Source organism: Micromys minutus (genome assembly GCF_963924665.1).
Source record: "Micromys minutus genome assembly, chromosome: 9".
In the NCBI taxonomy this organism is placed as follows: domain Eukaryota; kingdom Metazoa; phylum Chordata; class Mammalia; order Rodentia; family Muridae; genus Micromys; species Micromys minutus.
The window spans coordinates 34,898,458-34,921,018 of record NC_137978.1 but is presented as its reverse complement, the minus strand read 5'-3'; the positions used below and the strand labels follow the sequence as shown (position 1 = coordinate 34,921,018).

Genomic DNA, 22,561 nt, shown 5'->3' with positions numbered 1-22,561 from the left:
CCAGGAGCCTCAATAGTTCCCCATCCTTTATTTTTTATTTCTTATCTGATTTTAAATTCACAGGAGAATCAGGGAGATGCTACACAGAGATCAGAGCCCTCACAGAGGATCTCACCTGACCCAGGGTAGTAGAGGCCAGGAGGGCCTCACCTCTCACCTTAACGGGAAAGCCTCATGGGGCTGGGAACAGAAAAGGGCTGGTGTGGCTTTGGTGACTTTCTAAATGGTAGCTGCGTGTGTGAGGAGCCTGAAGGCCTCGGTGCCAAGGCTGGTTCTCATCTGGAGATCAGCAAGTTTCTGTAAGCACAATGTGGAATCTAAAATCTTCAAGTAGGTTGTTTAGTCCATGGCGTTCCCCAGCACTGCATACACTAGACAGGGTGGCACGTGCATTTGAAGTTGGTATGAGGACTATGAAATTCAGACGCGACTGGATGGTTTCAGGTTGGTATGGATGTAGACAGGGAGTCTGAAGTCCAATGCTAAGGCTTATACTGAGCCTGTGTCTCGAGACTGGGGATCACTTGATATCTGCTAGAGTTAGTGTAGATGTTGGCGTATTGGTCAGCCTCTGGGTGGGGTTGACCTCAGTCAGAGCGCAGGGAAGAACAGCGTAGAGATAAAGGCTCCTGTGGAGTTTCTGCAGAGCCAGTCCTATCTTTGGTTGCACAACCATTAGAGTTGGATCGGGTTATTGTACTAAATGATCACAAAGGAGGGAGGGGTATTAAGGTCAGTGTCTGTATTAGGGTGTGTCCCCCCCCCAACTGGTGACACAATTCCAATTTTGTTATTGAAATTGAGTTTGAGTTTCAGGGTTGGAGCGCTCATCAGTCAAGAGCAGAGGACTTGGGTCCAGTCCCCAGCACCCATGTTGGGTTCCTCACACCTTCCTGTAACTCCAGCACCTGCACCCACACAGCACACATGCATATACAAGCACACACACACACACAAACACACATACATATAAATAAACACAAATCTTTTTTAAAAACCAAGAATCCCAGTGGGGAAATGTTCTTGTCTAGGATAGACAGGAAAGCATTGTGGTAGTGTGAGGTACCTTAGCTTAGGGTTTTCTTGGGGATAAGGTGTCTCAGTATCTACACTGGATTCCATTGAGACCAAGGGTTGGGGCTGGTATCCATATCAAACTTAGGCCAGGTAGAAGTAATGAAGCCATTTAGCGTTAAAATCTGTAATTGGAGTCAATTACATATTACAATTACTAAAGGGGTTCCGTTAAAAATTATTACTTTTTCTGACTGCTGTGAGGCAAATAAATATTGGGGTCTGAACTCAACATTAGGTTCAAAGGCGGCTCGGGGCTGTGTTAGCGGCAGGAAACCCTAGAGAAGTATTAGGTTCCTGTGAGGATTTGGGAGGGTCCGGACTTTTGTGTCAGAGTTTGGGTCTGTTCACGCTCATCGCTGAGGTTTAAGCTCAATTTTGGCGTTCCTGGCGGTTTAGACTTGGGGTTGGGCTGCAGCCTCCTTGGGCCTACAGCTCCACTCCTCTCCAAGCGAGAGTGCACGAGGGGAGGGGCGGCGCCGGGGACGCGCACGGCAGGGGCAGGGACGCGGGCGCGGGCGGGCGGGCGCGCGCGGCTGGAGCTGGCGCGGGAGCGGTGGCGGCGGCGGCAGAGGCGGCGGCTCCGGCTTCCAGCTCCGGCTCCTGCTCGGGCGGCGGTGGAGGTGGCGGTGGCGGTGGCGGGAGCGGACGACGGCGGCAGCGGCGGACTGGGAACGGCGGCCTCAGCGGCTCGAGGGGGGGACATGCAGACCGACGGCCCCCGGAGAGGCGGTGAGTGACCCCGAGCCCCCTTCGGGCCCCTCGGTGCGCGGCCCTCCCGCACCATCCCCACCCTGCCCCCGCGTCCGCGGAGCTGAGCCGGGGGCGGGCCCGGGGGCGCCCGGAGGCCGGGCCGCGCCCCCACCTGCAGCGCCCGCGTTCTCGACCGAGCCCCCGCCGCACCTGAGCCGCAGCCCGCGGCCCCCGTGCAAAGTTTCCCCGCGCCGGTGGGCGCTCGGTTCCCCACCCGCCGCGGTCGCGCTCCGGGGGGGGCAGCCTTCAGCCTCCCCCGCCGGCCCCGGGCGGGTCCAGGCCGCCTCCCCGTCCCACGGCGCCCCCTCCCCGCCGGCGGAAGAGCCGCAGCCGACGCCGGGTCTCGCGGGCAACGGGGCGCACGTGCGGCCCCGGGACGAGCGGGGCGTGAGTTGCGAGCCCCCCTTCCCTGGTCTCCGTGCGGAGCGCGGGCCGGGGAGGGGCCGGCCGGGCGGTCCCAACCCCCACCCACCCGGAGCGGCGCCCTGGAGGCCCCAGAGCGGCTGGTCCCGGGAGGACGGGTGCGCTCGGACCCGCTCCGAAAGTTCACTCAGTCGCCTCCCGGCGTCCCGCCCCGTCCTGTCCCGTTCGGGTGTGCCCGGTCCCCAATCTCTGCGCCCGCGTCTTCGTGTCGGCGCCTTTCTCGGTTTCCCTAGGTGTCTCCGGCTCCCTGTGTCGCTCACTGCCTCCCGATCTTACTCCCTGCGGTCCCAGCTTGTCCAGCCGTGGGTGTCTATTTCTTCCCAGTCTCCGGGTTCTCTCCCCGAGTATCGCGTTCTTTCTCCCTGGTCTTCCTGCCCTCTTTCCCCAGGTCTCCGTGTTCCCTCTCCCCGGGTTTCCGTGTTCCCTCTCTCCGCGTCTCCCTGTTCCTTCTCCCCAGGTCTCCCTGTTCCTCCTCCCTGGGTCTCCCTGTTCCCTCTCGCCGGGCCTCTGTGCCTCCATGTCTCTGTAGCTCCCTCCTTAGGTATCTCTCTGCTTGGTGTCTCTGAATCCCCCTCTGTCAGGCCCCCTCCCCCACTTCTCTGGAATGCGGCCCCTCTGGTTCTTCTACCCCGGGAGGGGGAGGGGCTAGCCCTTCTCCCTATCTCACCCCCTCCCTCTGCAGGGCCCCTGAGTTGGAGCAGGTGGGGTGGGAGCCCTACCTGCCCGGAGCTGTGGGATGGGAGGGAGGACCACCCTGAGAGCAGCCCGGCCGGGCCTGGGGATTCAGAATGACCAGGGGTTGTTGTTATTGAGGAAGTCTCCACTTCTGCTTCTGAAAGGACCAGTGTGGCATCCTGAGTGACCCGGTGCTGGCCCTGGCCTGGGAATACAGGGAAATGTTTTATGGTGGGAAGTCTGGAAAAGGAAGCTCAGTGGTAGTTCCTGGACGAAGGGCCCAGTCTGGGATCCTCCGGGAGGTACCAGGAACCTGATAGGATCCAGTGGTGAGGTCTGACAGGAAATCTGGGGGATTCTGTTTGGCTCCGTATTAACTCTTGCTTCAGGGAGCGTGAAAAATCCCTGTTTTTACAGATTATGTGAATCTGCCTAGAGCTCCAACGACTCTTTAAGAACAAACCTTCATTCTCAGCCAGGGCTCAGGCCACACACCCCTTAGGCCCCACCTTCCTTCTGGTTCTCAGCTCACCCTCCATTCTGCCTGCACACTTCACCTTCCCTGCAAGGAGGAGCCCTCCTGCAGAAACCTGCTGTGCTTGCACACGCAGCACACCTGTGCGCCCTGCACACTTGGTCTCCGGCCTTGCTGTACGCATACTTTCTTGCACATCCTAGTCCAGTTTCTTCAAGGCTTTTGTTTCATTTGAGTCACAGTGCTCCTCTTCCCCCCCTTTAATGGGGGCAGTTTAATAAGATTCTTCTTCCCTTGCTTTCTGCAGCTGCACCCACTTCTTTCCCTGTGTCCAGGCTCCTGTGTTCAGGGCCATGGGAAGAGGACTTTAGTTCTGGGTGCTGGAGAAGCAGTTTGCTGGGGTTGGGGTGGACTGCAGCAAGCTCAGGTTTGCTGGAAACCTTGCCTTGTGAGTTGTATTGATGTGTAGCAAGATGTCCCTGGTGCTTTGTGCTTTCTCTATATTTCTTCCCAGTCACCTGTACTGGGAGTCAGTTTGGGTGGGAGGAGGTAGCCCCCAGCCTGAATAACCTCTGTGCTCCAGCGTGACAGGGCAAGGAGATCTCTTTGCAGGTCTTAGATTCAGCCCCCTGTAGAATGATAATCAAGTGTAGGTGGACCCCAAGGCTGCTGTGAGGAGCCAAGAGAACTCTGGCTCTGCGAGTCAGCAGGCACTTCGTGGGAAAGCAAAAGTGATTCAGTAACCTGTTATTGATTGCTGTCTGTGTGCCAGGCACAGGCCTAGGCACTTTTGGCCTGGCAGTCTTGCTTCCTGTGGGACTAGCAGCTGTGTGGAAAAGGAAGCCGCTCTTAGCAGCTGATGAGTTGGGAGTGTTACCCATATAAAGCAACCGTCACTCCAAGCCGAAGCAAGAACATAGGAGGAGTTCCTGTGTGACAGGGCAGAGTTGCATTGTGCGATGAGCCTCAGAGACTAAGGAAGGGCTCTCTGAAGTGGGCTTTGATGGATCAGTAGGAGTTTGCCAGTTGAAAAAGAGAGAGGATGCTTTGGACGAAGGGGTAACGTTAATATGAGCAGCACTGGAAATAACATAGTGGATGAGCCCTTGCCTAGCATGCTTGAGGCCCTGGATTCAGTTCCCAGCACTGCAAAGCTAATTAATTAGCTAATTAAAAAATTTAGACAGTCTGAGTAAAGAATGAGAGATGTTATCTTTTGTGGCGTGCTCAGAGACACAGCAGCTCACAGAGCCTTGGATGTTCTGTGAGGTACTTGTGACTTCTGAAAACCCAGAGAGGTTTGGGTGGAGACCGTGGGTCGTGCTCAGCCAGATTGCTTTCCTGGAACATGGTTCTGGGCTATGGAAAGTTCTGGGTGGAGACAGGATCCCAAGTGAGAAGGATGCTATGTGCAGAAAGTCGGGTGAGAGAAAGCTAGCTTGGTGGGAGTAACACCAGGCCTCCGAGCACATTTGACAGGACAGGGTGGGATGTGGAGTGAGGGAGGGACCCAGGCTGTGGTGAATTCTCTGAGTTAGAGACCAGGGGAGGAAAGGCCAAGGCTAGTAGGTGTTGAGCTCAGGCCCTGTGTGTTGTCTCTGAAGCACTTGGGGTTTGGTAAAGCTACAGTATTCTACAAGAGGTTTTAGTATGAAGGTAGTGTCTCAGCCAAAGACGGACACCTGGAGTTACCTGAGGGCTAGGACAGTGGCCCGGAGCCCACATTGCGAACCGTGGTAGCTCGGCTTGACCTTGAACAACTTGCTAACCATCTCCAAACCTCATTTCTCAAATGGGTATGAGAAAACTGCATGCCCCGTAGGGTTGGTAGGCAGATTAAAGGTACAAACACAGTGTTTGGGACAGGGCCTCATGTCCTGTATCGGTGCTCAGTGGTAGCAGTTGTTTTGATGTTTGTGCTGAAAATAAACTCTTCCGTCAGAATCACCAAGTCACAGAGTTGTCTTTGGAAACACATTGTCCAGGCAGAGGCACCTGCACAGTCGCTCCGGACTGGGGCTTTACAGGAGGGGCACTCAGCCAGGCAGGGGTTGGGGAGCAGCTTCCTTGTCCCCCAGCCTCATGTGCACTGATAGGACCGTGTTTCATGCTAGTGTATTTGACCTTCAGGGCACTGGCAGGTGTGAGAAGGCTGGAGGTGGACCTTGGAGAAGGGAGTGCTTGAGGGGGATTGAAAGGATTCTGAGGAAAGGCAGCTTCCGGTGCTTTAATGCTCTCTTCCTCCCAAGATTCTTTGTTCTCTTTTGCCTCCAAGGTCCAGATGCACCAAATCTCTGTGCTCTGGGTCTCTGGGTCTCTGGGTCTGAGAACTCAGGTTTATTTCCTTGGCTATGTATTATCTTCTGCTTTTGGGGACTGTTTGTGGCGCAGCCCCAGGGCTGCCTGGAGGTTGCTTCAGTTCACCTGTGCTCTCTGGGTTTCTGTTTGTTCCTGGTCCCACTGGTGGGCCGGGCTTCAGCCTGGCAGGTGACGCAGAGCCCAGCCAAGGCCAGCCAGGTTGATGCAAGGGCCTTCCTTCTACGTGATCTTGCTCATGGCTGTTACCTGAGCCTGCTCTGAGACCTTTCTGGGTTGAACCCAGCGTGATTCCTCACTCAAGTCCTGCCCTGTTAGGCCCAGTCTGCCTTCCAGATGCCTGTGCTGGTTTGTTCTCTGGGTAGCGCATCCTGACTGTTCTAGGCGTTGTTCCCCTTGTGGGTTTGGAGTGGTTCCGTGGGCTGCTGGTGGTCGACTAAAGGTGACTGGATAGACTTTGTTGGGGCTCTTTGATCTTGCACTGGTGTGGTCTAGAGCCCTGTTCTAGAATACTGCCGTGGGCTGTTTTTTTTGTTCCCTGGAGTCTTGGTAGCCTTGAGGCCCCGCGTGTTTCAGAGACCTGCCTCATGGCCGTCTTGGATGTATGTTTTCCTTCTGATGTGGCTCCTGCTTTAGGTAGGGCCTGTCGCTGTCATCAGACAGGAGGCCCAGTGCTGCTGTTGCTGGCACAGGGCGTGACACTGTGGTGCCTTGAACACTACTCCTCTGCCTGGGTTCCTGAGCAACGGTGGTGCTAACAGCCCCATGGCAAGCATTGTGAGGCTGGGCAGGCATCTCCAGACAAACGGGCCTTTGAGTCTGCAACTCGGAAGCTGGTTTCTCTGGCCTGACCTGCTTGGCAGCCTGCTGCAGGAGCAGTGGCCACTGGGAATGTTGTGGAGAAATGCGTCCTACTGGGGTAGGAAGTCTGTACTGGCATCCTAAGGCTTTTGGTTATGGTCTGGCAAGAGTTGGGTGGGTCTGTAGAGGATGGGTTGGCGACATCTTGGTGAGGCAGTGGCTTTTTACCTAAGAAGACACCCCAACTTTCCAAAGGTGATCAGTATAAAGTGGGGACAAAGGCTAGAGAGATAGTTCAGCAGTTAAGAGCACTGGCTGCTCCTGCAGATGCCTGGGGTTTAGTTGCTAGCACCCACATGGTGGCTCACAACCATCTATACCTCCAGTTCCAGGAGATCTAATGCTTATTTCTGAACTTGAGCATCATACCTGTACACGGATGGTACACATACATATTATAATACAGGCAAAACACTCATAGTCATCAAAGAGATCTAAAAAGAAAGACGAAAGCAAGGACAGGTTTGTGGAGGTTGTTGGTCTGGGTCAGTGAGGGTGTTCCCACCCCCGCACCCCCACGCCACAGGTTCCTGTTCAGAGAAGAGCCAGGTGGCGGGACTGGAGTGTGGGGTGAGGCCCAAGAAGGAGCCCGGACTGGTCTGCAGCGCGCGTCCTGTGGGCACCGGCAGAGTGGCTGAGCTAGTGATGAGGTGGCATGGGGGTGACTAAACTCTGCCCCACCAGGACCGTGCACAACACTAGTGAGAGCTAAGTAATAGTCTTAGAAGGAAGGGGCGGGGCTCTGACGCTCCGTGTGTGCCAGCGGAGGAGGCATCCAGGGGCACACCTTCATTTTAGAAATTATAGAGAAGCAGAAAGTCAAAAATAAATATTGCTCCTGAAGCTTCTTTGAAGGCTGGCGTGTGTGCTGGGGCGCGTCCTCCAGGTTGGGCTGTTGCCTGTGAACTCACATTCTCACCATGTGTTTACCGAGCACCTACTATGTGCAGGGTTCCCGCTGGGCACTAGGGATTGTGGGTTGAGCCAGGCAAGTGTGCCCCATGTGTTTATTGAACTTATTTTAGTGACTCAGAGTCATGAAAGTAAGTTAATACATTTGTGGTCACTGCTTTGAGGCAAAGTCCAGGCATGTACTTGATGATGTCGTAGAGAGCTTCCCCAAGAAGGCTGTTGGATCTGAACGCTGAGTGGTAACAGGTCGGCATGGGCAGAGCTTCGAGACAGGAGAAAGTAGAGCCCACTGAAGGACTGGAAGAGGTCCTCTTGTGACTGGCTAGTGAGAAGAGAAACTGGCTGGCGGGGTTCCAGAGGTAGGCGGGTGACTGCTCTCCTCCAGGATCACAGCGGAAGTCAGTCTCGGTCATGGTTTGAGACTTGGCCTGTGTTGCTCATGGGTGTAGGGAAGTGGACCGATGGGCAGGCACATAGTAGGTGCTTAGGGAACATCAAACAGATGCAGTGAAGTAACCAGATGGCTGTTTTTACTAAATGAGGGTCAGCTGGCACCAGCAGATCTGTAACCTGCTTTTCCTTGCCTTGTATAAACAGTGAGCTTCAGAAGTGTCTGTGTCAGTTTGTAATATGCTTTGATGAAATCCTTAATGTTTTCTTATTTTTTCCTCCCTGTCCAGGAAGGAGCGGAGGCCCTGGTGCCCTGCCCTCCGTGCTGACTGCCCAACGAGAGTGACCGGGATAAGAGAGAGACCCGGTGAGTGTGCCTCAGTGTGGCCAGGGCCGTGGGGAGGCTGTGGGCCGGGCTGAATGCCTTGGATTTTGCTGTGGCATCCATATAAAGTTGTGGATGAGATGTCCCAGGTGCATGTGGCTGAGAGGCGATGGGGTAGTATGAGGGGCAGAACGATTTGAGCATTATTTAGGGAGGTGGGGAAGACAGGTCACTGTGAAGGGTAGAGGGGGACGTGAGGGAGGGGAGCTGTCTGGCTAGCATGGAGGACAGAGGTAGGTGTGGAATGATGAAGTTCATCAGCTGCTGTAGGTGTGAAGTAGGCTTCTAGGTGACACCAGCATCTGCCTGCTTCTCGATTCTCTGTGTTTCTGTACAAAAAACTACTGAGGAGTATGAGAAGAGAAACAGTGGACTCAGGGCGGTGGAGCTGGAGCTCTAGCTAGGAGTCTACACGGTGGGCTTGGATGTCTTCCTAAGGGGTCTTCAGAAGTACAGAAGGTTCCTAAACCAACACTGTCCTTACATTCTCCCAGCTGTCACTTCATTCATGGAACACTGGCTAGTGGTGCCTCCTGCAAAACAGAGCAGCAGACAGAGCGCACCCCATGGACATGATTAGATTTGCATTTAAAACTGGGCAGTGTTGGCGCACACTTTAATCCTAGTGTTTAGGCAGAGGCAGGCGAATCTTTGAGTCGGAGGCCAGCCTGGTCTACAGAGTGAGTTCCAGGACAGCCTCTGCTACACAGAGAATCCCTATCTTGAAAAACAAACAAAAAAGCATTTTAAAAAGGATTATGCTTCTTTTATGTGTATGTTTGTCTAATGTATGTTTGTGTGTGTGTGTGTGTGTGTGTCCCCGCACACGTGTGTATGTATCACATGTGTGCCTGGCGCTTGTGGTGGCAGAAGAGGGGTTTGGATCCATTACATATTGTTGTGAGCCCCCATGTGGGTATTGGGAACTGAACCTGGGTTCCCAGTAAGAGCTTTAAAGCACTTTTGACTGCTAAGCCATCTCTCCAGCACCAGGTTTGCATTTTTGTGAGCTAAGGGCACCATTGGCTTGTGTTCAGGATGACTTGGAAGGAAGTGACGGAAGGCAGGGTGCCCACTGAGGAGATGGGGAGAGTTTCGATAGAGGAGAGGCAAATTCAGACTTTACCACAAGAATGAAGAAAGGGCCTTCAAGGATTTGCTGACCTGGATAACAGGGTGCCCTTGAGCTCCATGCCTTTCTCTGTAAGCCTCTTGGAGGTAGGACCCATGCCTCCTAGCCATCACCCTGTCCACTGAACAGTTCTAGATAGATGGTTAAACAGAGGAAGCCATGACAAAGATTGATCCGCAGCCAGTGAAGAGGCTTAGCAGGTAAATGTGCTTGCTGCCTGGCAGTCCGAGTTCCATTCCCAGAACCCAGTGGTAAACGTGGAAGCAGAGAATTGACTCCACAAAGTTGTCCTCTGACCCCTGCATAACCGCACACAATTATAACAAATACATTTAAAAAAAAAAAAGAAAGAAAAAAATGATCTGGTCTAGATGGAGAGAATGTGGATGCTCTGAGTAGTCACATTTGGTGAAATGGGCAGTGGGGTTATGCAGAAGGACAAAAGGGGGCCACCATGGGCAGGAAAGGTCAGCTGGGGAGGACGGTGTAAGGGTACCATGCACCCTTTTGTCCAGCCTCAGGGAAGGGGGCTGATCTGCTTAAAAGTCCAGAAGAGGTTGGGAAAGAAGAGCCTTTTGTGCTTGCTAATGGCTTGTCTGGAGGGTGGAGATTGGGTGTGTATGGGGCCCCGCTCCTGGAGGCTGAGTTAATTTGGGGGTAGAGAGAGATGCTTTGAGAGTCTACAGACCAGGAAGGTGCTGATGTGAACTTCAGGCAGGTAAGGATAGGACTGCCTGTGGTTGAAGGTGCAGGGGACCAGGTTCTAGGACTAGGTCAGCCTATAGGCTGAATGCTTGTCATCTGTTGGGGTTTCTCTCTCAGTTTTGGTACGGTGACCTTTCTAGACAAGGTGATACTTTGTGGGGCTGGCCTGATGTAAGATGTCTCAAGTATCCTGGGATTCTTCCCATTACCTCCATCCCCAGTCCTAACAATCAAAGATGTCTCCAGACATTACCTCATTTCCTGTGGCAGGGCAGAGTAACTCTGGACTGAGAACCACTGGTTTGTATCACCTCTTGTAATTTCACTAAACTGTACAACCTGGAAACCTAGGGGGAGTCACTTGGAAGATGTGTTTATGGATCACTTGAACTCAGTTCTGAAGTGGATAGTTGCTTGGGCAAGAGAAGAGCATCTTTTGCAGTTGAGACAAAATGAGATATAGAGGCCTCAGGGCAGTAAAGATGGGAACATTAACCTAAAGGATCCCACTCCACACCCCCAGTGAAAAGACTGAGAGGTTGTAGCTATAGAAAGAACCTTTTTTGATTTTTGTTTGTTTCATAACGAAGCCCCTGTTAGGTTCTTGGCTGCTACTCACAGAGATTTTGACACCTGTGGTTTCCCCTTTGACTCCCCAGACATACAGAAGCCGAGGGCTACAAAAGGGGCCTCAGTGTAGTTAGAAGATCCCCAATACTGGAGTGGGAGGGATGTTGTTCCTGGCTGTTCACATGGATTCTGGCAGCCCGGCTGGAGGAGCTAAGACAGTCTCAGGCTCTTTCCTGCCGGGCACCTTCTCTTTGCCAGGGTCAAGGATAAGGCTGTGATTTATTCCCATCAGAATCCAGTGGTTGGTTTGGTGAGAGTTGCAAACATGTTGGTTTTCCCTTCCCAAGTGTGACAAGGCCTGTTTCTGCTTCCGCAGCAGCTGCTGCAGTACTTTGAGGTGAACTGTCCAGGACATGACAAAAGGGCTTGGTTAGCTGCCGCCACAGGTTAGAAGATGAACAGCTCACAGCTCTCCCGGCCCACTGTGCCTCTTGTTGCTTAAGCCCTGGCTGAGCTCACTGGGGAACTCTGGATGCCCCTTCTTCTGCCCATGGTCATGTTTGGTCTCCAGTCTCCTGGGAGCCAGGGTCCTGGCCTGAAGAAGAATGGGGGGGGGGGCTAGAGGAACAGGTGGTATTTGGAGACTAATTAATATTTGTGAATAATAATTTATGCCCATGGGAAACAAATCAATCTGTGTTTGCATATTCATGAGGGAGGGGCTTGAGAATGGTCCCAGCTGTTTTCCATCCGGGAACCCCTCGGTCCCGAAGTCACATGGTCTCTTGGGGTCCTCTCTGGGCCTGGCAGGGGTGGTTAGGGTGGACTTCATGGAAATGACACGCATTTTCCATGAGACTCCTGTGGCTTCGTGTTGTGCCTGCTGATCTCTCTTGCCTCAGAGCAGTGTTTCCCAGGCTCTTCGGTTTCACACACAGTTCAGTTTCCAAAAGTGCTTAGGGCCAGACTGGGGGTTAGCGGATTTTGTATTTTGCCAAGTAAGGACATTATTAAAAAAACAACTGCTGTCTGCTGTCCCTATCACTTCATACAAGAGAGGATATTTTAGCACCAAGGACAAAATTTGAGAATAAAGGACATTTCTTCCTAAGAAAGGGCAGTTGGCAGCTTTGCAGTGGTGTTAAGGAAAAGAGATATATCAAAGCCATTCTGAATGTAGAAAAATTACACTCAATTATATCCTATAATATCGTATGCCACATAATTGATTTCCTGACCAAGTGTGTCAGTTCGGTAGAACTGATGGTCCACAGTGCAATTCACAGACGAGCTTCAGTGCCCATGTGTTTGGGCCTTGATTCTCTCTGAATTGTCCCAGGTACAAACTCACCTGTCCATGTTGGTGGAGTGAGTGACTGTTCCAAGCACTGTTGTGTTGGGTGGGTGCGTGAGGCCGTGGCAGTCCAGCAAGGCAGACTCAATCTGCAGGGGATCTGGAGACCAGGGTGTGGGCAAGACCGACCAACGTCTAGATGTAAGCCCAAGCCTGGGACTCAGGGCCGCTCGCCTCTCTTCTGGTAAAGGAGGAGGTCCTGGAGCTTCCAGCAGCCTGAATTGCCTGACACCAGGGGCAGGCTCAGTGCCCAGAGTTCAGGGGTGAGAGCTGCTGCGAGGGAGAGGCCCTGGCTTGGGAGACTGTGGTTGGTTGCCAGAGCAGTTCCCTGTGTGTCCCTAGGGTCTCCTGGTGTTTCTAGTTGTCTGTGTCCTTGTATTCAAGGACCATTGGGAGCCTCTTTGGAGGGAATGTCTAGATTTTCAACTGAAAAAAGAAAAAGTTTAAAATATATCCTGTGTATGAGAGTCTGCCTGCCTGCATGTCTGTGTACTGTGTGTGTGTGTGTGTGTGTGTGTGTGTGTGTGTGTGTGTGTGTGTGTGTCCGGTGCCCACAGAGGGCAGAGGAGGGCATTGGATCTTCTGGAGCTAGAGTTAGGCGGTTGTAAGCTGCCATGGAGGTACTGGGAATCGAATGCAAGTCCTCTGCTGCCAGCGCCTTTAACTCTGAGCCGTCTCTGTCCCCTGTTGACAGCTCATCTGCCTATTCGCTACACTGTGGAAGTGCACACATTCCACCTGACATACACAGGGGATCTTGAGTCCCCAGGAAACAGCCACCAGCCTTTGCTATACTGGGGATTTGACTCAGATAACCCGTATGGCCAGATTTTCACTTACCTGTTCTGGGAGTAAGACACTATGGTGGCTTTACTGAGAGGAGCTTTGTTCCCCTTAAATAGTTAATATCAGCACCCCCACCCCGGGTCTGTGACACCTCTGTGGACATCCCTGTAATGTCCTTACCAGGCAGCTCTACCCGCAGATGTCTGTATCCTCTGTGTACCCCCACATGATGTCTGGACCAGATGCTGTTACCATGTCTGCACCTGGGAGTTAACCATGCTGTGATTGCTATACTAAGGCAGCTACAGGAGATTAAGGCTCTGTAATTGTACTGGGGAATTTTGTCCCATGATGACTGTGCTGTGCATTTTTGTACCTTGTAACATCTATTCTGTTTCATCCCTTTATGTCTCTACCAGGGAAATGTGTCCCCATGATACTTGTGCTGAAGATTATGTCCATATAGTGTCTGTGCTGGGGGTGGGAAGATGTGCCTGGAATATTTGAGCATAGACGTTAATCTCTGGCTTTTGTGATACTCACCCATGAGACCTGCCTAGACCACTCTTCCTGACCTGTGGTGTGTCACACTTCTGAGTTGTACCCTGGGTAATGGTACCGAAGCTAGAGTCCTATCTGAGGACAATGTTCCCATGGTAACCTGGTGTCATGATGGCCACACTAAGATGATGAACAAGCTCAGATGAGACTGTAGCAGTATAGGAGCCCTATCCTGACATAGCAGTGTGTGGCCTCATTGTGTACTGAACCACCTCAGCTCTGTGGTCCCTCAGAGGAACGCCCAGCCTGGACACCATACCCTGTCTGTGTAGCTTTATGGCTCTTGCTGCCCTTCCCTTACTCATAGGTTGGATGAGCTGCTGAAACAGGGAACATCTCTCTGCTCTTCACAGTCTCGCCTGCCTTACCTTTGGCCATTCACCTCATGATCTTCACTGTCCTAAGTTCAGATAAGGGTCCAAGTCCCAGGGAGGAGCAGAACCACGTTTGAGCTCCATCCTTCCTTCCTGTCCTCTCACTGTGAAAATTCTCTTAGCACTGTGGGGTCCCCTGGAGTCCCAGGTTGTAGTGAGAAATCTGTGAGGGTTTTTTTTTTTTTTTTCTTTCTTTTTTTAAAGATTTATTTATTTATTTATTTATTTATTTTATGTGGGTACACTGTAGCTGTCGTCAGACATACCAGAAGAGGGCATCAGATCCAATTACAGATGGTTGTGAGCCACCATGTGGTTGCTGGGAATTGAACTCAGGACCTCTGGAAGAGCAGTCAGTGCTCTTAACCACTGAGCCATCCCTCCAGTCCCGGTTATTATTATTTTTTTTAATACAGAAATATTATGGGAATGTTTTTGTTTTAATCCCAGGTGTGGGATGTGTGGCTGCTTCAGACTGTCCGCAGTCGCTGACTATGACTTGCCTTGTGCTCTAGCAGGGGCGTGTTTTTTTGCCAGTGGCAGATAGTTTCTGCGATTGTGTGATGTTTGGAATTTGGGGGACTTTTTAAAGGGTATGAATACCCAGAGAGGAGGGGTGGGTTGTTGGCTGTTGGTTGGTTGCTGTTTGTTAAGTAGTCGTGGGCAAAGGAGGCATGAGAAGAAGAAATTAGATATCCTGACTGCGAAGATCAAACTTGCCCCAAGGAGCTCAATACCCCTATTCAGCAGTAAGCAGTCTAATGATAACATTGCCCCCTTTCCCCCTACCCTTTTTTCTCTCCTGTCTAATGTTAGGGGGTTGAAAGGGTAAAAGAAAGGGGGTGTAAGAAGGGCAGGAGTAAAAGAACCCACAAAGTAGCAAAGGTCCAGCTACACTAAGTTCTGTCTGGTATCACTCCTCCATTATACCCTGTGTGCGGCCATGTCAGCAGAATTGGTGGGTACTGCTGCTTTTCACCTAAGCCCCCAGGCAGGGAACGTGGGAAAGGAACCTCTAGAAGCTCACCCTGGGGCTGAGGTGTCTCTAGTATATAGTGTGGTCACTGAAAGGCTTTACCATGTGTTTGCAGAGTGGGGAAGGCATGTAGACAGGAGGGTGAGCAAGGTCTGGAAGGCTTCAGCTAGCCCCAAGCACAGCCCTCCCCCATCTGCTTTGGATATGGGGAACCAGGGAAGAGGAAACATGGATGTTGAAGCCCAGGCTCTGGAATTCCAATTCTCAGCCTCCGTATAGTTTGTCTTTGGAATGGGAAGGTGCCATGGGAATTGGGAAGAGTGGGAGTGACCAGGCAGGGCAATTGTAACTTGTAGAAAGCAGCCCTGGCGAGCCCTGACGAGTTGTGGCTTTGGCTGTGAGCCTCTGATGACCTGGAACCAACTGCTACTAAGTCTGTGTACTGGGGCCTTTGCTGAGTGTGCTGGGGTCTGGCCATTTGCTTTCCAAGGATGCCCCAGAGACCGAGATGCCCCTGGACTCTGTAAACCTGCCTGGCTGCTCACTGTTCCTATCTCTGTCTTGGTTTTGTTTGGTTTATGTTCCAACCTGTTTGTATCTTTGACTCCATTTCCCTCTCCCCATCCCCTTACTGGTATGGATTGGAAACTCAAGATCTGCAATGGACCACCCTCATGCTAGTTTCTAACTAGCTTTCTTCCCCCTCCTGGCGCTTAGAGGATGCTCCGGAGGCCTCTTTCTGTAGGATGGGTTGACCTTCAGTAGTGAGGTAGCATGGGTAGCCATTGCACCGTCCAGTGTGGGACTGCTGAACTCCGAATGGGCAGTGAGGATAGCCAGGGTAAGGGGACAGAGGGGCATGAGTAGTGGGAGCTCAGGTGGACACTGGCTAATTGGCTTTGCCCTTCTCTCCATTACAGGTGGATTGTCTTGGGTTGTGGCTGGCTGTGGAGCTAGAACCCTGGATGGCCCCCGAGCCAGCCCCAAGGAGGAGGATGGTGACCCTTGTGCCTGCCCTCGTGATGCTTGGTTTGATGGCAACTGCTCATGGCGACAGTAAGTCTGACTTCTCATCATACAGATACACCAGACCTCCTAGCTGGTCTTTAGAATGCGATACAGGACTAGGTCTCGGGACAAAGAAACAGGATGACCGTAGATAACCCTCTGGTCCTCCTGCCCTAGAGACCCGCACTTGGAAAGCCCTCTTCTAAGGAATACCTGCTCTTACTTCCTCTGAACATCCTGTTGAGCACCTGGGTATCTCATAGGCTCTGCAGAGTGGTGCATGTCTAAGCATGACCCTGTTATACAGCGTTGGGGAGCCATGTCTTGGATTCATGAAATCTTTATGTGACATGCGTAGGCATGTGCTTTGTCCACCTTGCAGATCTCTGTAGAAGAAAGCAGGGTACCAGACATATCCACAGGTCCAGGGAGGACTCAGAGGCTCAGTTACCCATATCCTTCCCTGAGGCAGGCCTGCAGTCCCAGGAAAATGGGGAAGGACTGTGGCACTTGACTTGCAGGAAGGGAGGGGGGCAGGGAATGAAAGTGAGTCTGCGTGTTTGTGTGTTGGGAGACGATTTGTCCCATATTCCAGTCCAACTCCGAACTTTGGTCTCTTCCCTGCTGCTGCCCTTCCCCCTGCCTGGCACTATAAGACTGGCCATAGCCCGCCCTGTCACCATGGTTACCACTGCTTGGTTACTGGTAGAAGGCGGAGCACAGGACAGGCTTAGCCAATCTGCAGGCTGGGGGGAGGGGCAAGGTCGTAGCTGAGGTCCCTTGGGGGGAAGGGGCTATTCCCAGCCTGTCCTGAACCCAGAGGCAGTCCAGGGCTAGCCCAGGGGTCAGGCCCCAGGACAGCAGGCCATAGGGATCCCTCTATCTCCTCCAGGTCTCTAGACAAGAGCCTTGTCCCACCAGGGCTCTATCTAAATGGCTCATTAATAATTCAGAAGCCAGTCATAGAAGAGGGTGGCCCTGGAGCACCCCTCCCTTTGTCCTCAGAGGCTGGGCCCTGGGGAGGGAGAGTGGGAGGGAGAGGGCCTTTCTCGAGAGTCTAGCCAGTGGGGTACAGGGTTAGGAGTCTAGAAGAGAAGTCAGATGGAAAACTATAGAAAGGGAGAGTATGGGGTGATCCTTAGGCCTGGCTGGGGCTGATGGGAGAGAGAGGAGCTGCAGGGGCAAGAGTGGGAGGGAGACCCTTGGGTCCTGGCATCCTAGGTGTGACCAACGTAGATGGGGTAGTGGCTCTTGGATGGTCAAGGACTGTTTTATCACTCTTCTCAGATAGTCTCAGAACCCAGACAGCAGGGGAAGACATGCCAGTGAGTTGAGAAACAGTGAGGCCTAGAAGAATAACTTCCTTCCCTATCTTTTCCTCTGACCCTGCAGGTCCCAGCCTGCACCCCTCAGTTCCACCATCCTGTCCCCACCCCACCCAACCCCCGGTTTTCTCTGTGGCTGGCATTCCTGTCCAGTCACCAAGTCAGGAAGATGGGCCTTCTCCCAGCTTCTCTCCCCCTTTTATCCCATGTGTGATCCATCTCCAGGTTCTGCGGCCTCTAGCTTCTGAGTGTCTCTAGATGCATCTACTCTCCCCCCACCCTCTTCAGCCAAGCCTCCTTCGGTTTCTACTTGAGTTTGAGCATGCATCAGGAACCCTTCTGATGGTCCCTTCCCTCCTAACCCATTCTCTGTTCCACAGTGAGAGTCAGATTGCTTCCCTTCGCTTCCCAGCTGCCCGCAGGGTCAGCTTTAGTGTCTGTCCCTCTGCCCCGGAATCTGCCATGCTCCCTCCCTGTGCCCAGCTGTGATGACATGGGCCTGTATTCCTTGGGTTTGAGAGGTGGAAGTGGGAGGATTGGGAGTTCTAGATGGTCTTGGCTACATTGTAAGTTGAAGACAAGCCTGGGCTGTGTGACTGTCTCCAAAAACAAACAAGGTGTGTGTGGGGGTGTCTCCCCTCCCTTTCCATGGCCAGATCTGACTCAACTGTCACTACTTCCTGTAGCAGTGTGGTCATGCTCTGGTCATCTGCACTCCTTACAGCTTGCTCTTGTGGCGTTTTGCCCTTGGTCTGTCTGCCCTGGCAGGCTGGGAGTTCTGGGAGTTTAGACATTTTCAGTTCAGGGTCTGGAGGGGGTTGGTGAATAAATAAAAGGAACAGGACAGTCCTGACTGCCACTGGAGTCTGGAGGGGTGAGGTGAAGCTGCTTTTAAGTAGATTTCCAGGAATCTTCCTGCTGGCTCCTTAATAATTTGGTTACAGAGGCCAAGCAGGGGCTTGAAGATGGGAGCCAGGTGAAGAGGCTGAGACTCTGCCTCTACTAAGGGTGGACCCCCAGGTGCTGTGACTTGGGCACTGTCCCAGACCAAGAGCCATCAGCTAGGGTTGTAAACCAACCTCAGGAGTCTGCCCTCCCATTCTACCTTTAAAGTACACTCATTTTTCGAATCTCTCTCCCCATCATGGCCAGGCTTGGACTGAACTTGCAAGACTTCTTCTCACTGGGGCAAACAGCCAGACACAGACAGGGCTGCTGCACAAGGCAGGGCGGGTGCCCCCAGAGAATTGACGACCAGAGCAGTGAAGCGCAGAGCGGACAAATGTGTTTCTATAGGCCTCTTAACGAGACAAATGAATGGGGGCCCTGGCCTCAGAGGGGAGTGGAGAGAAGCAGGGGAGAGAAGCAGCTGCCAAGAGTTAGCCTGGAGGCCTAGCATTGATGCCTAGTCAGCTCCAGTGGAAGCCTGGGTACAAAGGGATGCTTGCTTGCATGCACACATACTTCTGGAACCTCCCTCGGCACATCTCCCCAACCCAGGGTTTTGTGCCTTCTTGGGAGGGAAGATATATGGATGTGGGCATAGAGGTGGTCTTGGTCCAGCCCTCAGGCAGAGGTTTATGCTGATGTCATGTGGTAGGGTTAGGAGAGAGAATCCGCCCAGACCCATCACAAGACAGAACCCACTGAGCTGAGCACAGGCCTGTGAGCTGACAGAACAGCGGGGGCAGGTTGGGGCAGTGCTGGCACAGGCAGTAGCCTGAATATCTTGAGAGGCTTCCTGGAATAGAGGGCCCCTGAAGATGAGTGGGCACTTGCTAACAGAGTATTGCCCAATGAAATGAGGCTGGCAGAAAGAAAGAGCCATACCCCTGGCCTTAGGAGCTTATGAGAAAGCCAGAGTGAGGCCTAAAGACACTATGGGACAGTGACAGGGTCCCCCCAGACCAGGTGCACGTTGGGTCTGGGTTATTCCAGGTTATTTGCAGGCATTAAAGTTGAGCAAGGTGTTTGGTAGCTGGAGGGGTCTGTGGTATGGAGCAGAGATGTAGGAGACTCAAGGGTCTGTGTGTCTCTTACCATTTCCCCTCCTCCAAAGCCCCTGCTTTATAACATGGCAGGGCCCTCCCCCTTATGCTTATGGGTGGCCCGGCTAGACCCTGCCCCCTGGAGCTTCCGGCACAAGTGCTTTCTCTGAGCCTGCTTTCCTATTGCACAACAGGGGTAATCACTCCTACCTGTAAAGGTTAACTGAGGTCACATGGGCTAGGCACCTGGCACCTATTAAGTTCTCCCCCTGTTGGAGTGCCTCCTGGAGCTAGGATTGCCCTTGAGTGGACAGGGCTGGGGAAGGTTGCCAGAAGCAGTCACAGGAGCTCATTAACCGAGTCCCCAGCTCAGTAGCCACTCAGGGCCTGGGAAATCACCTCCCTAGCAGCTCCCCTGCCCTCGTGGTCCTAAACTGCTGTGTGTGCTTCTCCTTCCGTGTGCAATGCTGTTTATGTGCCTGTGTATATATGCCCCTCAGGGGAGGCACAAAATAGCAGTCAGTCTCCCTGTGGAGAAGCCTTGGAGGTGGCCCAGTTTAGCTGTCTCTGGAGTTGCAAGTTTGCGTGTCTCCAGGGGGTGTGCTTCCCTCTAACCCAAGCCAACCCCTTTTCTTTGCTAACTTCCTCTCATGTACAGGGTCAGCTTTAACATGTAAAGAATGGCCCAGGGTATCCTACTGTGAGTAGCTGCCCACAGAGCTGGGTGACACAGCAGGTAACTGTGACACAGAGCTGGTCTTTGCTTGTTCAGATGACACCCTGTTTTCTGGTTCAGAAGTTTTGTTCATAGACCAACAAGATGGTTCAGCAAGTAAAGGCACTCACCACCAGGCCATTAGTCTCTGGAATCTACTTAGTGGCAGGAGAGAACTGACTCCCCAGGTTGTCCTCTGACCTCCACATGTGCACCATTGCAAGTATGCACACACATTTATACACACACACACACACACACACACACACACACACATCTCACCATCTGATAAAGCCCAGGGCAGAGTGGCCACAGTAGCCTGGCTTTACCTGACACCCCATCTGGCAGTGGGGCATGGGCCAGGCTTCCACAGTCTGGAAGAGGGGCTAATAAGGGGTGCAGGGTACACACAGGCAGGCCTGGATGGTGGTACACCAGGGCCCAAGCTAAGTCTCAGTGTTGTGCTTGGCCTCTGGCAAGTGCGTACAAAACAGGATACTTGTTGAAAAGGAAAAGAGTGAGTCTAGAGAGGCTGGCAGGAGCAAATTTGGGGAGACGGTGTAGAGACAAGATTTGACTGTGGTCTCTGAAAGTCTCCTGAGGAACAGGAAGAGCCAAGTCGCCTGGGCCTCTGTGAGGGTCCCCTTAGTAGGAAGCAAGGCCAGGCCTGAGCATAGAAGGGCCCCAGTCCTAGGTAGCCTGCTACCATTGCCAGCTTGATCCTGGGCAGCACCCTGGCTCTTCTCCAGCCTCCAAGGGAGAGGAGTAGTTCTACCTCCCTGATGGCCCCAGGCTTTGGGCACAGTCCAGCCCCCACACAGCTTCCAGGCTTGTTCCTCCTGGCTGCTCCTGATCTACCTGACTCTCCTGCCCAGCCTCTGCTCTTTGTTTGGCTCAAGAGGCCCCACCCCACCCCACCCCAGCACACTCCTAGTCTTTCTGGTTCTTCAGGTTCCAGGCTCTGGTTTCACTGTAGACACGTTGAGGCAGGACCTGGAGGGGCACCTTATTTCTTGGGTTTCTCTCTTGCCTAGAGGGAAGGAGTATGTGAGGCCCCAGTCTTCTACCCTCCTCTCACATTCCTTTCTCTGTCCTTTTCTTTCTTGTTCTGCATCCCTAGGTGTCAGGAACTGGGTCAGACAGTGGGGCAGGGCAGAAGACAGGACAGACTTGGAGTCTGCTCTGCCCAAGGTTATGGTCTGTTTGGGAAGCAACTATTGAGCACCAAAAAGGTGGGAAGGCTGTATCCTCACGCGCTGCTGAAACTGAGCACACTGTGGGAGGCAGAGAGCTTAACACCAAGCTAATGGGGGACAGGTAGGGATAGGTGATGGTTTTCTGAGATGATGGTGTTCAAAGGTGATGTAGGAGGTTAGTGGGTAAGGGATAGTCTATGAGGCTCTTAGCAGAAGGTGCAGCTTACGCAAAGGCCCTGAGGGCAGCAGGGAGCGTTGCTTATTCAGGGCTCCAAAGCCAGGACTCTGGAGAGAGTAGTTGGGTCAGACCTGGCAGAGCTTTGTCTGCAGTGATCGGAGCTTAGCAGTGGGAGGCCTTTGGAGAGATTCTATCAGGAGGCCTGTTCTCTGGCTTCAAAATAGAGAATAGAGAAAGGGTGGGGGTGACAGGCAGGGCCATATGAGGTGGTGGCAGTGCAGATGGGGAGCTGGAAGCTACCAGGGTGGAAGAAGGGTTAAGAGATGACCTCAGTAGACCCTGGAAGGGCCTCCTGTCAGGCAAGTATAAGCAACAGTGACAGGCTGTGTAAATTCTACAAACTAGGAAAGATCCACGCCTCTCTCCAGAGGCACCTGGGGGTGGTAGACATCAAAAGGAGTTTAGAACTTTTGGGTCACCTGCATGACTTTCCTGTCCCTTCACTGGGCCCTCTGCGTTGCCCAGCCTAGTCCCTAGGAACAGATTTTGGCGCATCCCGAGTTTCCTTCCTGGGGAGGACACAGGTATTTAGAGTGAGTTTAGGGTTTAGAGTGTAGGATGAACTCCAGCTCCACCACAGTACACTGACTCACTGGTCCTTGTTCCTTTCACCCTTGCATCTGTTTGTCTGTCTCTAAAATGAGGGTGATAATGGACCTACTGACCCAAAGGACTGGTGGAGCTAACAAGTGACTGCCTTCCCCGGGTGAAGGCCTGCCTGCCTGCCACTGACATCTGTCCTAACAAAACAAAACAAAAACAGTTGGCTGGAGAGCTGGTACAGCGGTCAAAAGTGCTTGTAGCAAGTGACCTTGTAGAGACCTGGGTTTGCTTCCCAGCACCCACATAGGCAGTTCACAGCCACCTGTAACTCCAGTTCCAGAAGATCTAATGCCCCCTTCTGGCCACCGTGGGCATTGCACAGCATTCACATGGCGCACATATACACAAATAGGCATGTATGTACACATTCATACAGATAAAACTCCAAGGATTTCCAAACCTTTCTCCGATTGGAATCTCTTTCCTAGTCACAGCCTCCTGTAATGTCACCTGAGCCCCTCCCTCACCTCAGTCACTCCTCTGCTTCTTTTGTCTGACTTTTGCCACTTTGACAAGGTCCCCCGTCTCCTTTGAACTTTTTGTGTCAGGAGTTTTGGACTCTGGTGGGCCTAAATTTGGGTCCCAAATGTGTCAGTACTGACTGGCTGTGTGTCAGTACTCACTGGGCATGTGACTTGATCCTTCAGCCTATAAAGCAGAGACACTGATTATACAAGAAGTGGCATAAAGTACCTGCTGCATAGTGGGTAATTTTCTGCCAAGACCCAAACTGAGCCTAAGCTCATGGGCAACAAGCAGGCCATCC

General features: G+C 52.7%; 1 protein-coding gene across 1 annotated transcript in view; it reads left to right on the top strand.

The window, feature by feature from the left end:
• The first annotated feature begins 1,718 nt into the window (after nucleotides 1-1,718).
• Nucleotides 1,719-22,561, top strand: part of PTPRF (protein tyrosine phosphatase receptor type F) — an 80,649-nt gene continuing 59,806 nt past the window's right edge. The window contains exons 1-3 of the mRNA XM_080921184.1: nucleotides 1,719-1,806; nucleotides 8,170-8,246; nucleotides 15,643-15,778. Of these exons, the coding sequence (XP_080777310.1) occupies nucleotides 15,688-15,778 (91 nt within the window). The 5' untranslated portion in view covers nucleotides 1,719-1,806; nucleotides 8,170-8,246; nucleotides 15,643-15,687. The remainder of the gene's footprint in view (nucleotides 1,807-8,169; nucleotides 8,247-15,642; nucleotides 15,779-22,561) is intronic.